The sequence below is a fragment of the Dendroctonus ponderosae genome, unplaced genomic scaffold, assembly GCF_020466585.1.
Source record: "Dendroctonus ponderosae isolate FM_Combo_2020 unplaced genomic scaffold, Dpon_F_20191213v2 Dpon_F_20191213_5, whole genome shotgun sequence".
Taxonomy (NCBI): Eukaryota; Metazoa; Arthropoda; class Insecta; order Coleoptera; family Curculionidae; genus Dendroctonus; species Dendroctonus ponderosae.
In genome coordinates, this window is record NW_026018715.1 from 13,533,228 (window position 1) to 13,548,315 (window position 15,088).

A 15,088-nucleotide genomic window follows, 5' to 3' on the forward strand; every position below is an offset into this window, starting at 1 on the left:
CAATGGACTGACTTAGTTAACTACCCTAATTTTAAGATTACAGATAAAAACTGATGGTTGGTCATGCTTGACTAGTTTTAGTAAATAATATTAATAAATAAAAATAATTAAAAATATATATATTTACTGGACGCGCAACATTTTTTGAACCTTTTCCTGACGGAAAACGTTATTTTTTAAGCAAAGCTTATATGTTTGGTCATTATTATATGAAAACCCATTTATTGTTTGACTTTCTGTGCCCTTTTTTGGATCCTTAAGACGCATGTTTAAATATTGCGAAATGGATACAAAATCTAGCTTCAGCCGACTTTCCTTTATTTTTCCCTCTACTTTCAGATTTTTGACCAGAAAGCCTGTTCTTCTTTATGACATTTATTTTCCATTCTTTGATTGTTCTTCATCGGGTTCATGAAAACTTGATGCTTTTTATGACTTAAACATTTCAAATTCGTTTTCCCAGTTCTAATTGTTTTTCCGCTCTCAACCCTCCAACAGGTCCGTTAACCTCATACTCATGCCGACAAACAACGGATGATTTTGGTAAAATATATTTCTAGTGAACAAAAAGCATAAAGTTCTTTTATTTGTATCTGTAATTGACTGCATACCACGCCCAAAAGTAATAAAAATCTACGTGTCTTGAAATATACAGGGTGGTAAATTTATTTCGGATGTTTATCTGAACACTAAACAGTTTACAACATATTGGGAAAAAATGGAAATTTTCACAGCTGTTGGGTTCCAATAGAATCCAATAGGTCTAGTGCTCCAATGGAACCTCCAGGCTACCCGCTGGCATGTTTTAATTTACAAAAACTTTCCCACAATCCTCCTTATGAACCTCCAAAGTTGTATGTTTTTATATATAAACTATCTTGTATGCACTCGACGTATGTTATTCCACAAAACAGATCGGTAGAGCTTGTAAAATTAAGACGATTTGACTATTTTAATGCGCAATTAATGTGTTTTAGGTTTTAGCTGCGAAACGTTTAGAAAAACATGTCGACTATTAAATCCTCTGTTTGCTTGACGAATTTATAATCACAAACGTTATCAGAAGATAAAATTGTCACTCCAAGGCATGGCTTGTCTTATCGTTGCCTGTAGTAAGTAATAATTCAGAGGTAAGTAACGGGTATTCTGGAAGTAAGTCGGTTGTGAAACGTTCACTGGTAAGCCTAAAATGCCGTGATCTATTCATGTTGCGTCAATTAAGTGCATTTATTTATATACATCCTTGGCAGTGGCAATTTGATGGCATCTTTCATCCTGGCTACAGATTAGATATGTTTTTATTCGTTCTGCCTCTCGTGTGTGTTACAACATTTATTTTTGGCTCACTTTTTCCTAATACTCTGTACGCAAATTTGGTCATAAAACTCTGAAAGTCAAACGCTCGCGGTGCGCAACACGCATGTGAAAGTTTGATTTTTAGTCGAAATTTTTCAAAGGGTGGAGGTCGATTTTTTGAAAAAATGAACATTTTTTCAAACCGTGAAATTTCACATCATTTTCAGCTCACACACCCGAGGAATGCATCGAACTCATTGAAAAACATGGTAAAAGTGTCAGATCCAAATTAATAAACATTTTCGGCACATTTAAAGCGTTTCTTGAGCGTTTACGATCTTTAGCCGACGATTTCGTCCTTATTATTGACTGATACAATTTATAAATGCACATTTATGACCTTCTTATGTCGAAAGGAATCGATTGAGCTCAAAAAACCCGCATGTGAAATTTTCATTTTTGGCCGAAATTTTTCCAAGGGTGGGGGTCGATTTTTTGAAAAATGACAATTTTCTCAAAATGTATTAAATTTCACATCATTTTCATCTCACGGACGTGAGGAATGCATCAAACCCATTGAAAAACTTGCTAGAAGTTTCAGATCCGAATAACAGACATTTTCGGTACATTTTAAGCGTTTTTTGAGCGCTCACGATCTTTAGCCGACGATTTCTTCCTTATTCTTGACCCAAACACTTTTTAAATGCATATTTGTGACCTTTTTACGCCGAAAGGAATCTATTGAGCTCAAAAAAAACGCATGTGAAATTTTGATTTTTGGTCGAAAATTTTGAAAGGGTGGAGGTTGATTTTTTGAAAAAATGAAAAYTTTYTSAAAATGTGTTAAATTAATTTAATCGAAATAATAGACATTTTCGGCACATTTTAAGCGTTTTTCGAGCGTCAAAGTCCAAAGACCAAAAATAATTTAAATTGAATGCGCTTTCTAACAGATGAGGAATTTTTTTCTAATACCAAAAACTGTTAGTTTTYCKSGGCTTSAAAASCCRCAAAAGGACCCAAMATCGCTTCACCTGTTTAAAACACTTTTTTTACTTATTTTCCGGACGCCCTGTATATTTCTGTAGAAATTAATGAGAGTGATATAATGCCGCTGTTGAAGTTTTTGCAGCGTTTGTGCCCGTTTGAACTAAACATTTTTTTCCGGTTATGCTTGAATTTTACATCAAATGTTTTCTTTACAAACGATTTTATTTTTATTAAGTGTCAAAAAAATTAACATTAAATTTAAATTAAAACTAAATTTCGAAAAATTATTTGCTAAACCGCGTGCAAAATTCGAAAAATCTAAATTTCATAATTTCCGAGAATCTTGGCGATGAACTGAAAAACTGCTGATCGCATAATCGATCAGTAAATTTTTGAGCAATAAAATAGTCCGTTGAGTGCAAAAGTTTAGGCGAATAGGCGTTTAGGCTGCAAAGCGCATTCACTCGCACTATATCCATTATCTCGAAAACGGTGCTTTTCACGAAAATTTGTCAACATTCCAAAATTAATCAAAATTGAATGGGCTTTATAACGCCACCCCACGTTTTGTTTAATCACAACGGCAGTCAGAGTTTCCAGGCTCCAAAAACTAGCACTAACCAGTTTCTGCTGAATAAAACGCATTTTTCTGGGTTTTAATTCGCGGACACCCTGTATATGTAGAAACAAATAAAAATCGGGTAAAATAGCGCTGTTAAACATTTTCGGGTTGATAAACCGCCAAAAAACGTACTTGACTAGCATATTCCGCACTTGGAAAAATATCTTTGGCGCGAGACAAATTTCTAGCTTAAAAAACCGCGACTATTTTCAGCCGAGTTGTATGAGGAAAAATCAAACTTTGGCGACATTTCCATCATTTTGAGTGAGTGGCAACCCACTCATCTCCCTCAACATCCAGTCAAATGAACATAATAAAATATATTTTCAGGTATTCCAGTTGAACCCGACACGGCATCCCTGGTCCAAGGTGAATTAAAATTGGCACTGCCTGATACACGAAATTATCTCGAGCATCGTCGTCGTCGTTGTGTGTAAACACTGATTCAACCGTACGAAAAACCTGCACAACAATCGCTCAAATCCATTTATCAAATCTTGAGGAACTAAGCTTAAACAGTGCTAAGATATCTCGCGGTATCCAAAGGGGTTGCTTTCGGTCATGTCAGTGCCATTCTTAGGAAGGCGTCGTGTAAGTGAAAATATCAATTTTTTTTTAAATTATTATCGATAAGGAACATCAAGACCTGTTAAGCTCAACCGCCCAAAGCTTATTTTTCAAAATTACTCAATCAGAAGAGCACGCTTTTATTTACTTGGCACCTGCCGGTCAAAAAATTACATTGTGAGGTGATTCACGTTTTTCTTTTATTCTTTCTCATGGGAAATTTGCCTGGAGGGACTTTTCAACAGTCAAAAAAAGTTTATTTGTTACTTATTGAAAAAGGTTTTTCAGTTTACGGGCATGATTAAGCAACATTTTAAACGCGAGCTGGACAGACAAACAATTGCATTTAAGAGCGTTTAGACCGCAAAAGTCCCCCTTTTTAATCTGTAAATTACTAGATTAAAACGCGCATTCAATGCAAAGTTAGTGGAAATTGAAAAAGCTTCAAATGTGAAACGGTGCTCAACCTTGTGTAAATAGACCTACTTTAATTGTAACTAATTTTATTTAATCGGATTCATTATCAGCACTTGCATGATAGTAACCATACAGAATGCACTTATATTTCCTGCAAAATTTTTGATATTTTAAATTAATATTTGCACAAATTTCAATAGATTGGGGCCATTATTATACGAAACTGCGGAGTTTTTCGGGCTTTTAGGTCGCCTTGAAAAAATTCCTCCTGAGCTGTTTGCCTGAAAGCCCGAAAAACATACCAGTTTTATTGTTTGACTCAAAACATAGAGTAGGAATTTGTCCACAAATTGCATTGGATTTTCACGGAAACATGCGGATTTTTTTTACAAAAGTACGCATTAGAATCTTTAAAATTACCGTTGCAGCCAATCTAATGCTTGAACAATTTAGCATAACTGGAATTTTAATTCATTTTTGTTTTTACTTGCAGAGTTCTTCCATTAAAAAGGAATTTTCGGAAAAAGAGCTGAATGGTAAGAGACGGTATTTTTGTATAATTTTAACTAATTAAAACGCTTGGTGATCCGGAACTCGCACACAGTCTTATTTATTTCTGTGTGTGTGCAAAAAGGTGGAATTAAAAGGCGTTAAAATGGGTTTAAAATCCTTAACATTAAAGCATTAAAAGCACTTTTTACGCTTTCAAACTCAGTTCTTCAACAAAAAATTCTTTCGATTCTTTTAAAGATCGTAAAATCTGCGACCTGAATGCATTATGAGATCATCCTAATCTCTGGGATTTTCTTGACTAAACTTGAACTAATTGAGCAAGAAAGATTACTTTTAACAAATGAGCAAACGTGATAAAAGTGTTAAAGCAGGTGTTTGCTGCATGGAATTCCGTACTGGAAAGATAAATATGGCAATAAAAGCGATGAGTCAAGTGAACACTTGCAGTTAAGAAAAATTGCGAAATCTTCGGCGCAACAATTTTACAGTTGGTTTTAAGCTGCTGGAAAATGCGGTAAAGAGCAGTTTTTCTCCATCGATTACTAATAGAAAATGACTACAAGTTGTGGTGCTGGCAGATATTCAAAAATGCTGTTTCCACCGAAATAAACTGCAAGGTTTAATTTTAGCGATAAATATTATATTTTTGGAAAATGTTCCAATTTCAATCACCAAACATTTATACAAATAGGCAAACTAAATATTTTGACGGCGATTTATGTTCGATTCTTAACTGAATTCGTCGCGTTCATCACAAATTCCCACAATTTTCACTTCTCGGTTGAATTGGAAAACTAACAAAATATCCTAAGAAATACACTTATTAATAATTGTTAATAAAAAAACTAAAATCATTCAAAACAGCTGGTTTCTTTCAATTGAATCGTTTTTTATTTTATTAGTTTGCCCATTGATTTTATAAAAGTTCTATAAAGCATAATAATAAAGAATCAGGTTTTGGTGGCAATTGCTTGAAACCGATGAGTTTTGCAGACCTTCCTGCTTAAAGCCCCGAAAAACTCAACAGTTTTTTAAAATTGTTGCAGAATTGAGAATAGCGTTCGATCTTCTAGATCGGAATCAAGATGGACAGGTGACGACAAGAGAATTTAAAATTATGTTGAACAATTTGGGAATTGACCTTAAGCAAAACAAAGTCGATGAACTGATACGAAGCGCGAGCCATGCAGGTGAGGGCAAACATTGATGCTGGTTAAAAAAACAGGAAAACCACTCAAAGAAAGCGTAATCAATTCTTTGAACTTTATTTATTTGACTAAACTTTACATGGCCCTCTCAGGAAAGGAACTAATTGACGAGAACGACTTCTTAAAGTTCGTCAAACAAATCCAAGATTTGTGTGATCTGAGAAATTCCAAAGACGACGACGAACAGGATTTAGTGGCGGCGTTTACGGTTTTCGATATGGATAACGACGGATACATCACAAAAGACGAGCTGAGAATAGCAATGGAAATGATAGGAGAAGAGGTGAGTGAGGATCAACTAACACATATTATGGAAGTGGCGGACACTGATAAGGATGGAAAAATCAACTATGAAGGTACAGAATAAATTACCTAAGTCTAGAACTAATGGCGCGGTTTTAATAGTAACAAATCAGTCAATCTTATTTTAGAATTTGCCCAGCTGCTGTCGTAAGGAACTTCCGCTTCTTAAACAACCAACTAGGAAAACACTTGGAAACAAATCCGTTCAGGGTTTTCTGCATCAACTACCAAACTACTTTCATTTAAAAGAAAACCATCAGTTTCAAACGTACAAGGAAAATTTATATGGTCTCTCTAGATAAAACCACCTCCAACAGAAAACCCTGTATAGGAACAAAAAACTGCATTAATACCTACAAAGCATTATTATGTACAGTCCAGGCGCTGGATGTATGTACACATTGTTATTCTAATTCTAGGATATGTATTTGGACTATATTATGATATGAAGTAGTATTGTGAATACAAGACTGATGTAGCTTTAAGATTGCATGTGACAATAAAATACGTTGATTGTCCGAACCATCCATTGAAAAAGTAAACATTTCGGAGAGTTTTCGGAATACGAACTGTATACTAAATCCGTAACGGAACAAGAACCTATCTGGAACATAACATTTTTCGTCAAACTGTCCGTGGCAAGTAATGGTTACTGCCATATTCTCTGCTGCTTGCAAACGACTGCGCCAGCTTTTCCTTGTGACTGCTAGTGAGCAAGAAGATCGCAACAATGGTGATCCCAAAACCGCACGAAGCCCCTAAAATGCTCGTCACTTCCATGCTGGCCCATTCTCTGAACAAAATCGCCGAAACCACTATCACCATCGTGGTAAACATTACGTAATACACCGGGGTGACTATGCTGGTATCAAACACATCCAGGGCCTTATTCAGGTAATTCATTTGGAGGCAAATGAAAGCCACTGCTACTAGTAAGAAGATCGCAATAATCCACACGTCATGAGCAGGCAGGACTCCTAAAAAAACGCATTTTTCTTTAACATGTCGTCACCTAGCTGACCAATTTACCAGTTATAGAGTTCCGGATCGCCAGCCCAAGGCCTTTGCAGGCCATAACAGTTAGGCTGCCCACTGCTGAGCATAAGGCAACATACACTGAAACGTATCGGTTCCCATATCGTGGCCCCAGGAAGAAAATTATAGAGATAACAATGACCGAAACAATGAAAGCATAGTAGAGAAAGTCTGCCTCTGCTAGTCGACTGAGCAGATCGTCAACTGTGCTGAATTCTGCCTCGTGCGGCGAATGGATCACAACCACTACAGATCCCAAGACGCAAAGTATACAGCCCATCTGCAACAGTTTACAAAAATGTATTTTTGCTGGAGGCAAAGGGACTTTTGCAGGTTGAGTCGGTTACTGCGCTGACCTTTCCATTGGTATTTAACGTCTCGTGCAGGAATTTTGATGCTAAAACTGCCGAAACTAAAACACTCAGGGCTCCTAATGGTGTAACCAGGGAGGCTGGAGCAAAGGCATACGCCCCGAAGTTAGCCAATTCGCCCACTCCCACTGGAAAAGCCAAACAAAGTTACTTAAGACATGTATAGCAAATCTGTTTTGGTTTCTTTTAGATAAACCCTGATAACATTTAGGAATGTTTTCCGGGCTTTGAAGCCGTGGTCTATGGGAATTTCTTCCCGACGTTTCGTCCACAACTGCGGTGGACATTTTCAAAGGCGATGAGGCAGTGGGCAAAGTGATCTGCCGTGCTTTCTGACTAAGACAGTCTGAGTCCTAGTCAGAAAGACTTCTTCTGAAAAGCCTTCGCCCACTGCCTCATCGCCTTTGATAATGTCCACCGCAGTTGTGGACGAAACGTCAGGAAGAAATTTCCATAGACCACGGCTTCAAAGCCCGGAAAACATTCCTAAATGTGATTTAACCGGCCGTGAGCCTTCATAAACCCTGATAAGCTTGCCTTCAAGTAGGACTCTAAGTGGGCTGATATAAATTGACTAACACTATAGCTGTGGCAGGCCCCAACCGTATTATGGGCATTAATCTACCTAATATTGCCTGAATTTCCACTCACTTGTTAAAAGTCCTATCCACCATGTCCAGTCTTTGAGGTAGCCAAAGCCCCCGGCTGACGCCCGAAGCCCGACCTTGTTCAACCGTTTCAAGGAGATTTTCTTAATAATAAAACTAGAGCCGATAAATATCGAGGAACTAAGAGCCAAACATAGGCCAATATAAAAGTCGAATTCACTCTCTCCTTGAGGACTGGAAGTCTTCGAACTTATAACGCCTGTGGAATCCATTATTGCGGATTTTCACATTAACGAACACACTTAATCTGTACTGATAACTATTACTCACTGCAGGCTCTAATCTCGATAATAAAGTGATAAATAAATTGAGCTAGTGGAATGATACAACGTAAACAGAAAAGTAGGGTTAACACTCATTAGCATCAAACATGAGTGGCTGGAGGCGAACCGGTGGACCAGCTGCTTATCTCTTTCCAATTCACGTGAATTAACGGCTTAAAACAACAGGTCTTTGTCTGTGATGGTTTAACCTTGTCTCCTACCTGCCACTTTTGACAACGTCAACCATAAACAACAACCTATGTTTATTTGTTGTTATTTTACCAGCAATGTTTACAATTTTCAATATTTATCCCGCATTTTAAAAGGTTGGAATCACCAGTAGGAGGATGGCAAATGTAACGCAGATCAGTTTAGAGTCATTGCTGCGTAAGTGCAGTTTATGGTGAATTGTCACTGATTAATAGAGTACTTTTTGCCCTTGCAGTGAGGGCTACGAACCCAAACAACCCGGAAGTAGATACCGCAGCCCTAAATGCGTTTTATGCCCTGATCAATAGGGAAAAGGACGGGCCTCCTTTGGGCGTCCGCGTCATAGCCAGCCGCCTTCCAGCTGGGTGTGAAAAGGAAGTTCTTTCAACTTTAAATGTTCTGGACGCCTGCATGCAGAAATGCGGCTCAGAATTTCAAAGCGAAGTTGGGAAATTTCGGTAAAATAACTGAGCCAAGCTCATCAACCTCTACAACCTCTTTAATGCTTAGGTTTCTGAATGAGATGATTAAGTTGGTTTCTCCGAAGTATCTGGGCTCCAAAACCCCCATTTCAGTGAAACACAGAGTGTTGCAACTGCTCTATCTGTGGACGTTGGATTATCCCACGGAGGTGAAAATTAAGGAGGCTTTCGATATGCTAAGGAAACAGGGAGTGATTCGTGAAATTCCAAACCCCAACATTCCCCAGGAAGCGTTGGGTAAGTGGATAGATCGAAGGGGCGTTTTAAAGTTGACTATCTAGGTTTAATCATTATTATCTATGGAGTTATTTTAGCGAGCAAAATCGCTCACTGGTGAGAGCTTGATTTGATTTTTTCGGTTGATATGTTGCAGGCATAGAGCCCAAGAAAAGAGTGGGTAACTCAATATTCCAAGACGAGGAAAAGGCGAATATTTTGCGGAAATTGCTGCAAAGCAAAGGCCCAGAAGATATCCAAGCGGCTAACTGGTTGATCAAAAGCATGGTTAAAGAGGTACTGATTTAAAGTTACTTTAAGCTGATATTTGTTGCAAACTAACCCAAACTTTTTCACGTATTCCAGGACGAAAAGCTTGCCGATTTAAAAAGCAAAACCTTCTTCGAAATCGAGTCCTTTCAGAACAATGTAAAATTGCTAAACGAAATGGTCGGTTCATACAAAACAGAGGACACTACCAGAAGCGAACTTGACTTAATGAGCGAACTGCATGATAATCTAATCAGATTTAAACCGAATTTGGAATCCATCGTCTGCTCTGACCAGAACTGGCCCATGGATTTGATCGGTAAATTTTGCCCGATCTTTCACTCATTTTGTGTTGAAAAATGCGTTTTAGAATCGGTTCTGAAAACCATCGATGATGTGAGCGAATGCTGTAAACGATACAAGGAGACAGTGCATGATTCCAAAGGAAGCAACTTTACGTCTTTGATGGAACTGGATCAACAGTCTGTGGCAGCGGCGTCTTCGGCAACATTTATTCAAATGGACAGCGTTAAAGAACCGAAAAGCAGCACTGAGGACTGTTCTTGCAGGTAGATTTTTAACTGAAGGTGCTGTCCGGTTTTAAACCTTTGTCTTCAGCAGCCAGATTAGCAGCAACACTTCCAAGTCGTCCATGGACGTTTTGTGCGATGTTTTCTCTGGCTTGGGTGATGTTGCCGAAGACACCATTTTGCAGCCGGTTCCCGTTGCTGCAAACGCTGGTAGCTTGAACAATTACAATCTTTCGACAAAGACAATCTACATTTCTCCGTTTGTTTTTTAGAACAAGCTCCTGTGGACAAAGGCAAAAACCTCCATAAAAAGGTGAATGCTCTGGAAGATCTGGACGTTTTAAGTGAGCATTTGCTGAAAGAAAACATTCCTTTGTCGAATTATCGGTAAGTTAAATTGCGCAAACAGCAACTTTTTTTTTACCCAAAGTGTGTACCATTGCAGCAACCAGGACAAGGTGCCCATGAACCTGCTGACGAAGATAAACGAAGTGAAAAAATCACAGGTGCAAAGTCAATCAGCCAAAGTGGACTTGAACTATTTACTGCCGAATTCCAAGAGTGCGTCTTCAAGCTGTTCAAAGTCCGAGGAAAACTTGAGTCAATTAGACAATTCGGATGATTGTTTGGTGGATATAAGCGAGGATAAGGACACTTTGAGCGTGCTGGAAAAAGACCACGGTTTAGAACCGTGTAAGGATCAAAAACACGTGAGCAATGGAACTGGTTTGACAACGAAAGAGGCTGAGAAGGGTATAATTGATGCTTAAAATCAATGATTAGATTTGGTCATGGGGGATTTTCCAGATCGAATGCGACCTGCGATTAAACTCAACGACATTTCAATGAAGCTGGAAGACATCAAGCCGAGTTCAGGGAAGTCAATTGTTGGCTTGGACGATAAGAACGGATTGTGCATCCTGCTGCATAAGGCAGCAGACGCTCCAAAGCCCCTGGTTGCTGTCTATGTCGTCACTACGATAAGCAGAAAAGCGTTGGCTTTACAGAACTATTTGTTCCAAGCCGTTGCTCCGAAGGTACATTTAAAAAATCCTAATATTTTGGAGATTTCAATTTTTTTCAGGGTTGCAAATTGCGGCTTTTGCCTCCTTCAACCACTGATCTGCCCGCGTTCAACCCTTTCCTACCTCCAGCGGCGATCACCCAAATTCTCCTGATAGGAAACCAGGATAATCAAAAGGAAATAAGCCTCAAGTTCGTTATCAGTTACGTTATGGACGACGAAACTGTGACTGAAATGGGAGAGGTGCCGAATCTCCCTTTGGAGTCATAAAGATGGGGTTTTCATGGGATTTATTGCAATTTTAATTCTGTAAGATAAAGACTGTTAAAACGTTTTTTTTGGTGAATATTTGCCTTTGTATAACCGTATAGCATTATATAAGAAAACCTTCCTTGCAGGTGCTTTAATGACGAGTTGTATATTCAAGAGCACTTATGTAACAGCTAGTGAATACGCGTTGGAAGCAATGCTTTAAACTGTCTAGCAACTAGGTTGATTTCACCATTTTGTGATTGTTTTCTGTGATCTCTGAGTTTATACGTTTTTGTGTTTGTTGTATTTATTTTTTTATTGCGTTAGTAAAAGTATTCGTGTAAAACAAGCAGTTTTCCAATCTTGTCCCTAATAATTGCATGTGGAAAGCGGATGCGTTGCTTAAATAAACACAAATCGCATACTGTGTTAAATGCGTGACTGGGCTAGAAACTTATCGCAAGATTTGCAACCAAACTGGGCAAATATTTGTTGGGGGTCCGTCAATCTTTTACTATTGAGCAATATTTGCGCTTCGCAATACTGATATCAACTCTAAAAACACAATAAATGTTTATGAAGTGCTTTAATTCCCCGATTAAATAGGTTTGCTCAGGCTTTTATCTGTTCTAGTTGAGATGCGCCAATCTTTTTTATGTTAATGAAAAAAATCGCGTTATGTCGCAAGGCCTACAGGCCAAGCCTGTAAGGATAAAGTTGAGGTCTAAAACCTTGGAGAGATAATAATGAGGCCATTTTTTTGAGGGGCTTTGAGTAATAAGTAACGGATTTTGCTATCAAACGCTAGAGAAAGTTGAGTATTTTATTCATCAATTTCTGATTTTTTTGGGATTTCAAGCCGCAGTACGTTGAGAAACGTCGGGAAGAAATTCTTGCCAACGACTCTTTCGCTTAAAACCCCGAGCAACTCAGCAGTTTCAAGTAACCGGGGCGAAAACGTAACAATTTACTGACAAATTAGCTGCATTTTGGATCGCTAAATCTGCACAAAATTCTACGCCATTAATGTGTAACAAAAATTTTCCGAAAATCAATTAAATAAATGTATTCCATATATTTGCTGCTGATTGTTTGCCTCATAAATGCATGTATGCAGCTGTTTGTTTGTTTTTAAAAACTGTAATTAATAGAAATTCTAGATTAGATCAGTTGACGGTCTTCGGATAGAATTCTTTTGCAGTCAATTAAGCGACTTTCAAGGGCATTTAGCCAGATAAAAGGTAACTCGCACTGCAAGTCGAAGACCCTTTTCCCCGTCTTTTCAGCCTGCGTACAATTGAGTGTTCCTTGCAAGCACCCAGGGTGAATTTTCGTACTCCGGTCGGTTGGACTAGATTGTTATTCTTCCAAGTGTCGATTTTTCCTTTGAGTCACAAACATGTTATTCTGGTAGAGTGTGCTGAAATGCGTTGTTTTTGAGCTGGTTATCTATAAAAGCTACAATATAAAGCTGCTGTATTTAGTTAATATTTGCTCACTTTATGGCCTCCCATCTTAACACAAAACCTCTTCAATACCAAATATTTTGCTAAATCCTGCGTATATAAATGATGGAAATGCATCTTGTCATTGCTTTGCTCGTCTTTGCGTGTGGAAATAGTGATGATAACGTTCTACAGTGATTAGAAGATTTCGTCGGAAATTTAGTGATAACCCCTGGTTGGCCAAAGCCATCGATTTTACATTGCAACATTCTTCAGTTCGGTTTCACTCTAAAGTTCGGACATTCGGCTGGTGAACATGGTGGTGAAAAATGTGAATATTTTCCAGGAAACTGGCACACAAATTTTGGCATCAGTTACAGGTAAAGATTGCGATTTTCCAAAAAGGGGGCTCAGTTAATGGGGATATTTTGGGTTTCCAGGTACTTTGGTGGCGGCCTCAGATGGCATGTCTTTTGGCTGGACCTCACCCATGGTTCCTTATCTTCTGAGTGAAGAATCTCATATACGGACGACAGTTTCTCAGGTAAATTTCTCTTATCAGCATTTTCTCTAGTTTTCCTACCTTGGCCTCAAGCATTGGATTCTTCAATAAAAATGTGCAAAATCTGGGTCTTTTTCGCGTGAGGTTGATTTTTCCAAGACCAAAGTGTTTTTTGCGATTAGCATTTTTTGAATACCTGCTTTATACAATTAACTAAACCAAGATCTAGAATTTTCACGCTTTGGGTTTTTTTGATACAAGCAACCGCTTTCGAGAAAATCACTGTTAATGGAACTAAGAACCAAAAAGAACAAATTGGTCCTGGGCTTCAATCGCATATTCTGACCATTTTCAAACATTTTCCTTCAAATTGTACATTTTTGAATAAAACTGTGTACCCTTAAAGCGATTTTGCTCAATCTATTTATTAAGAAAAATATTATTGAGTTCACTTTGCGTGGAGATTCAGAATCACGCACTAAAGAGCCAAAAACAGTTTCATGTTTCTGGCAACTTTCAATGTTGAGAAAGCCTTGAGAGCTTACGGGTACACATATACAGGGCGATCCTTTAATGGCGTGCCTTTACAGACAGTGAAACTTGAGAAGAAGCTTTAAAATGTTTAGGCCTTTCTAGTGCATGCAACTGAAGCTTTCAATTGGCTTTTGCTCATCCACCCTGTATATGCTGGTAGATAATAGAATGTTTTATGCATTTGCAAATTATTTTCGTATAATGTGCAATAAAGTTAATGCAAATACTCCTGTCGCAAATGAAGGTCGCGAATGCATAGCGCAAATAATGGAAAATTTCCATATAAATCCCCATTATTTAAAAATAGTTTATTGAGGTTTTCAACTGGTATCAGCTAAGCAGCCTGAGGATGGCATTATCTTGTGCTGGTGAAACATGGAAAACATATCGTTTTAGGCAGAATGGTTGGAAACAATAACTCTCATAGGAGCATTCTGCGGCCTCCCTTTCACCATCTATTTCGTGGACAAAATTGGACGAAAAAAGTCGCTTCTTTTGGCCGCCGTTGTGGTTTTACTCAACTGGATCGCCATAGGATTAGCGAATAGAATAGAATATATTTTCGTCGCCAGGTGAGTGGATCCGGATAGCACAGTTAATTAAACCAAAAAAAAAAAAACAATGTTTTTAGATTTTTTTCGGGAATGGCAGGCGATATGTCGTTCGTAGCAGCCCCAATGTATATAGCGGAAATAGCAGATTCGAAAGTTCGCGGATTTCTTTCATCGATCATTTACATAATGATGCTGATCGGGCTGCTTTTGGTTTACTGTCTGGGACCTTTTGCGCCCTTCTATTCCATCCCCATGGTTGGCTGCTTTCTCGCAGCCACTCAACTGTTGGTCTTCACGTTTCAACCTGAATCTCCGTATTATTTAATTTATAAAAATAGGTAAGTTGCTGTTAATAAATAGGAAAATTGGTAAGGCAATGTTTATAGTTATTAGCTCTTGAATCAGGTCAATTTTCCGTTATTTGCTATCAAAATTTTAATGGAACGTTTCAGTTTTAGATTAACCGCGAGAAAAACAACTCGACAAACAAACCCAATTGAATTAATTCATTAAAAACATCAACTTTTTTACTTTCAGTGCTTTGTGTTTCTATTGCAAATTTTCGCTTGCGGTCCTAAAAAGTTCAAACTCGACCTGCAGTTTTTGCTTATTAAAGTAATCAATAGTGGCCACAATAATGTTTTAATCAATTTCGCTCAAATCATGACCCCCCATTCAATTCTCTATCCAACGATGCCAAAACGAATTCTGTGGCTCAAATGGTTCTTGAGAAACCTCGAAAAAAGCAGCGTCATGTTCAAGTGGATTTTGCAACTCAAAAAAAAATTACGCAAATCTAAAACTTCTTGAATTCAA

The 15,088-nt window shown here is 38.1% G+C and overlaps 4 protein-coding genes across 16 annotated transcripts in view; 3 read left to right on the top strand and 1 right to left on the bottom strand.

Moving 5' to 3' along the window:
* Nucleotides 1-1,047: 1,047 nt before the first annotated feature.
* Nucleotides 1,048-6,435, top strand: LOC109545481 (calcium-binding protein E63-1). 10 transcript variants are annotated; one of them, XM_019916213.2, is made up of 6 exons: nt 1,048-1,130; nt 3,239-3,499; nt 4,386-4,428; nt 5,452-5,595; nt 5,706-5,969; nt 6,030-6,435. In XM_019916213.2, exons 2-6 carry the CDS (start codon nt 3,470-3,472, stop codon nt 6,065-6,067), a joined length of 519 nt encoding a protein of 172 aa, XP_019771772.1. In that variant the 5' UTR covers nt 1,048-1,130; nt 3,239-3,469; the 3' UTR covers nt 6,068-6,435. The 10 variants fall into 10 exon arrangements, with proteins under 10 accessions (XP_019771772.1, XP_019771769.1, XP_019771777.1 ...); XM_019916210.2 differs by having other exon boundaries at nt 1,049-1,130; nt 5,706-5,896; nt 6,045-6,435; XM_019916215.2 differs by having other exon boundaries at nt 1,054-1,130; nt 6,045-6,435.
* On the bottom strand, nt 5,991-8,366 carry LOC109545480 (magnesium transporter NIPA2). Its single transcript, XM_019916208.2, has 4 exons — nt 7,974-8,366; nt 7,308-7,450; nt 6,946-7,231; nt 5,991-6,893 (listed from the first exon to the last, which is right to left on the bottom strand). Exons 1-4 carry the CDS (start codon nt 8,200-8,202, stop codon nt 6,541-6,543), a joined length of 1,011 nt encoding a protein of 336 aa, XP_019771767.2. The 5' UTR covers nt 8,203-8,366; the 3' UTR covers nt 5,991-6,540.
* Nucleotides 8,367-8,396: 30 nt separating this feature from the next.
* Nucleotides 8,397-11,583, top strand: LOC109545478 (ADP-ribosylation factor-binding protein GGA1). Of its 4 annotated transcripts, none has more exons than XR_007281542.1 (12): nt 8,397-8,640; nt 8,699-8,921; nt 8,974-9,182; nt 9,319-9,458; nt 9,528-9,750; nt 9,802-10,000; nt 10,050-10,171; nt 10,234-10,348; nt 10,407-10,714; nt 10,769-10,998; nt 11,046-11,326; nt 11,384-11,583. XR_007281542.1 is itself a non-coding variant. In XM_048666661.1 (12 exons), the coding sequence occupies exons 1-11, from the start codon at nt 8,601-8,603 to the stop codon at nt 11,253-11,255; spliced, it is 2,019 nt and encodes a 672-aa protein (XP_048522618.1). In that variant the 5' UTR covers nt 8,397-8,600; the 3' UTR covers nt 11,256-11,294; nt 11,384-11,583. The 4 variants fall into 4 exon arrangements, 3 of the variants coding, with proteins under 3 accessions (XP_048522618.1, XP_019771763.2, XP_019771764.2); XM_048666661.1 differs by having other exon boundaries at nt 11,046-11,294; XM_019916204.2 differs by having other exon boundaries at nt 11,046-11,583.
* Nucleotides 11,584-12,725: 1,142 nt separating this feature from the next.
* Nucleotides 12,726-15,088, top strand: part of LOC109545479 (facilitated trehalose transporter Tret1) — a 48,692-nt gene continuing 46,329 nt past the window's right edge. The window contains exons 1-4 of the mRNA XM_019916207.2: nt 12,726-13,062; nt 13,123-13,226; nt 14,115-14,290; nt 14,350-14,610. Of these exons, the coding sequence (XP_019771766.1) occupies nt 12,999-13,062; nt 13,123-13,226; nt 14,115-14,290; nt 14,350-14,610 (605 nt within the window). The 5' untranslated portion in view covers nt 12,726-12,998. The remainder of the gene's footprint in view (nt 13,063-13,122; nt 13,227-14,114; nt 14,291-14,349; nt 14,611-15,088) is intronic.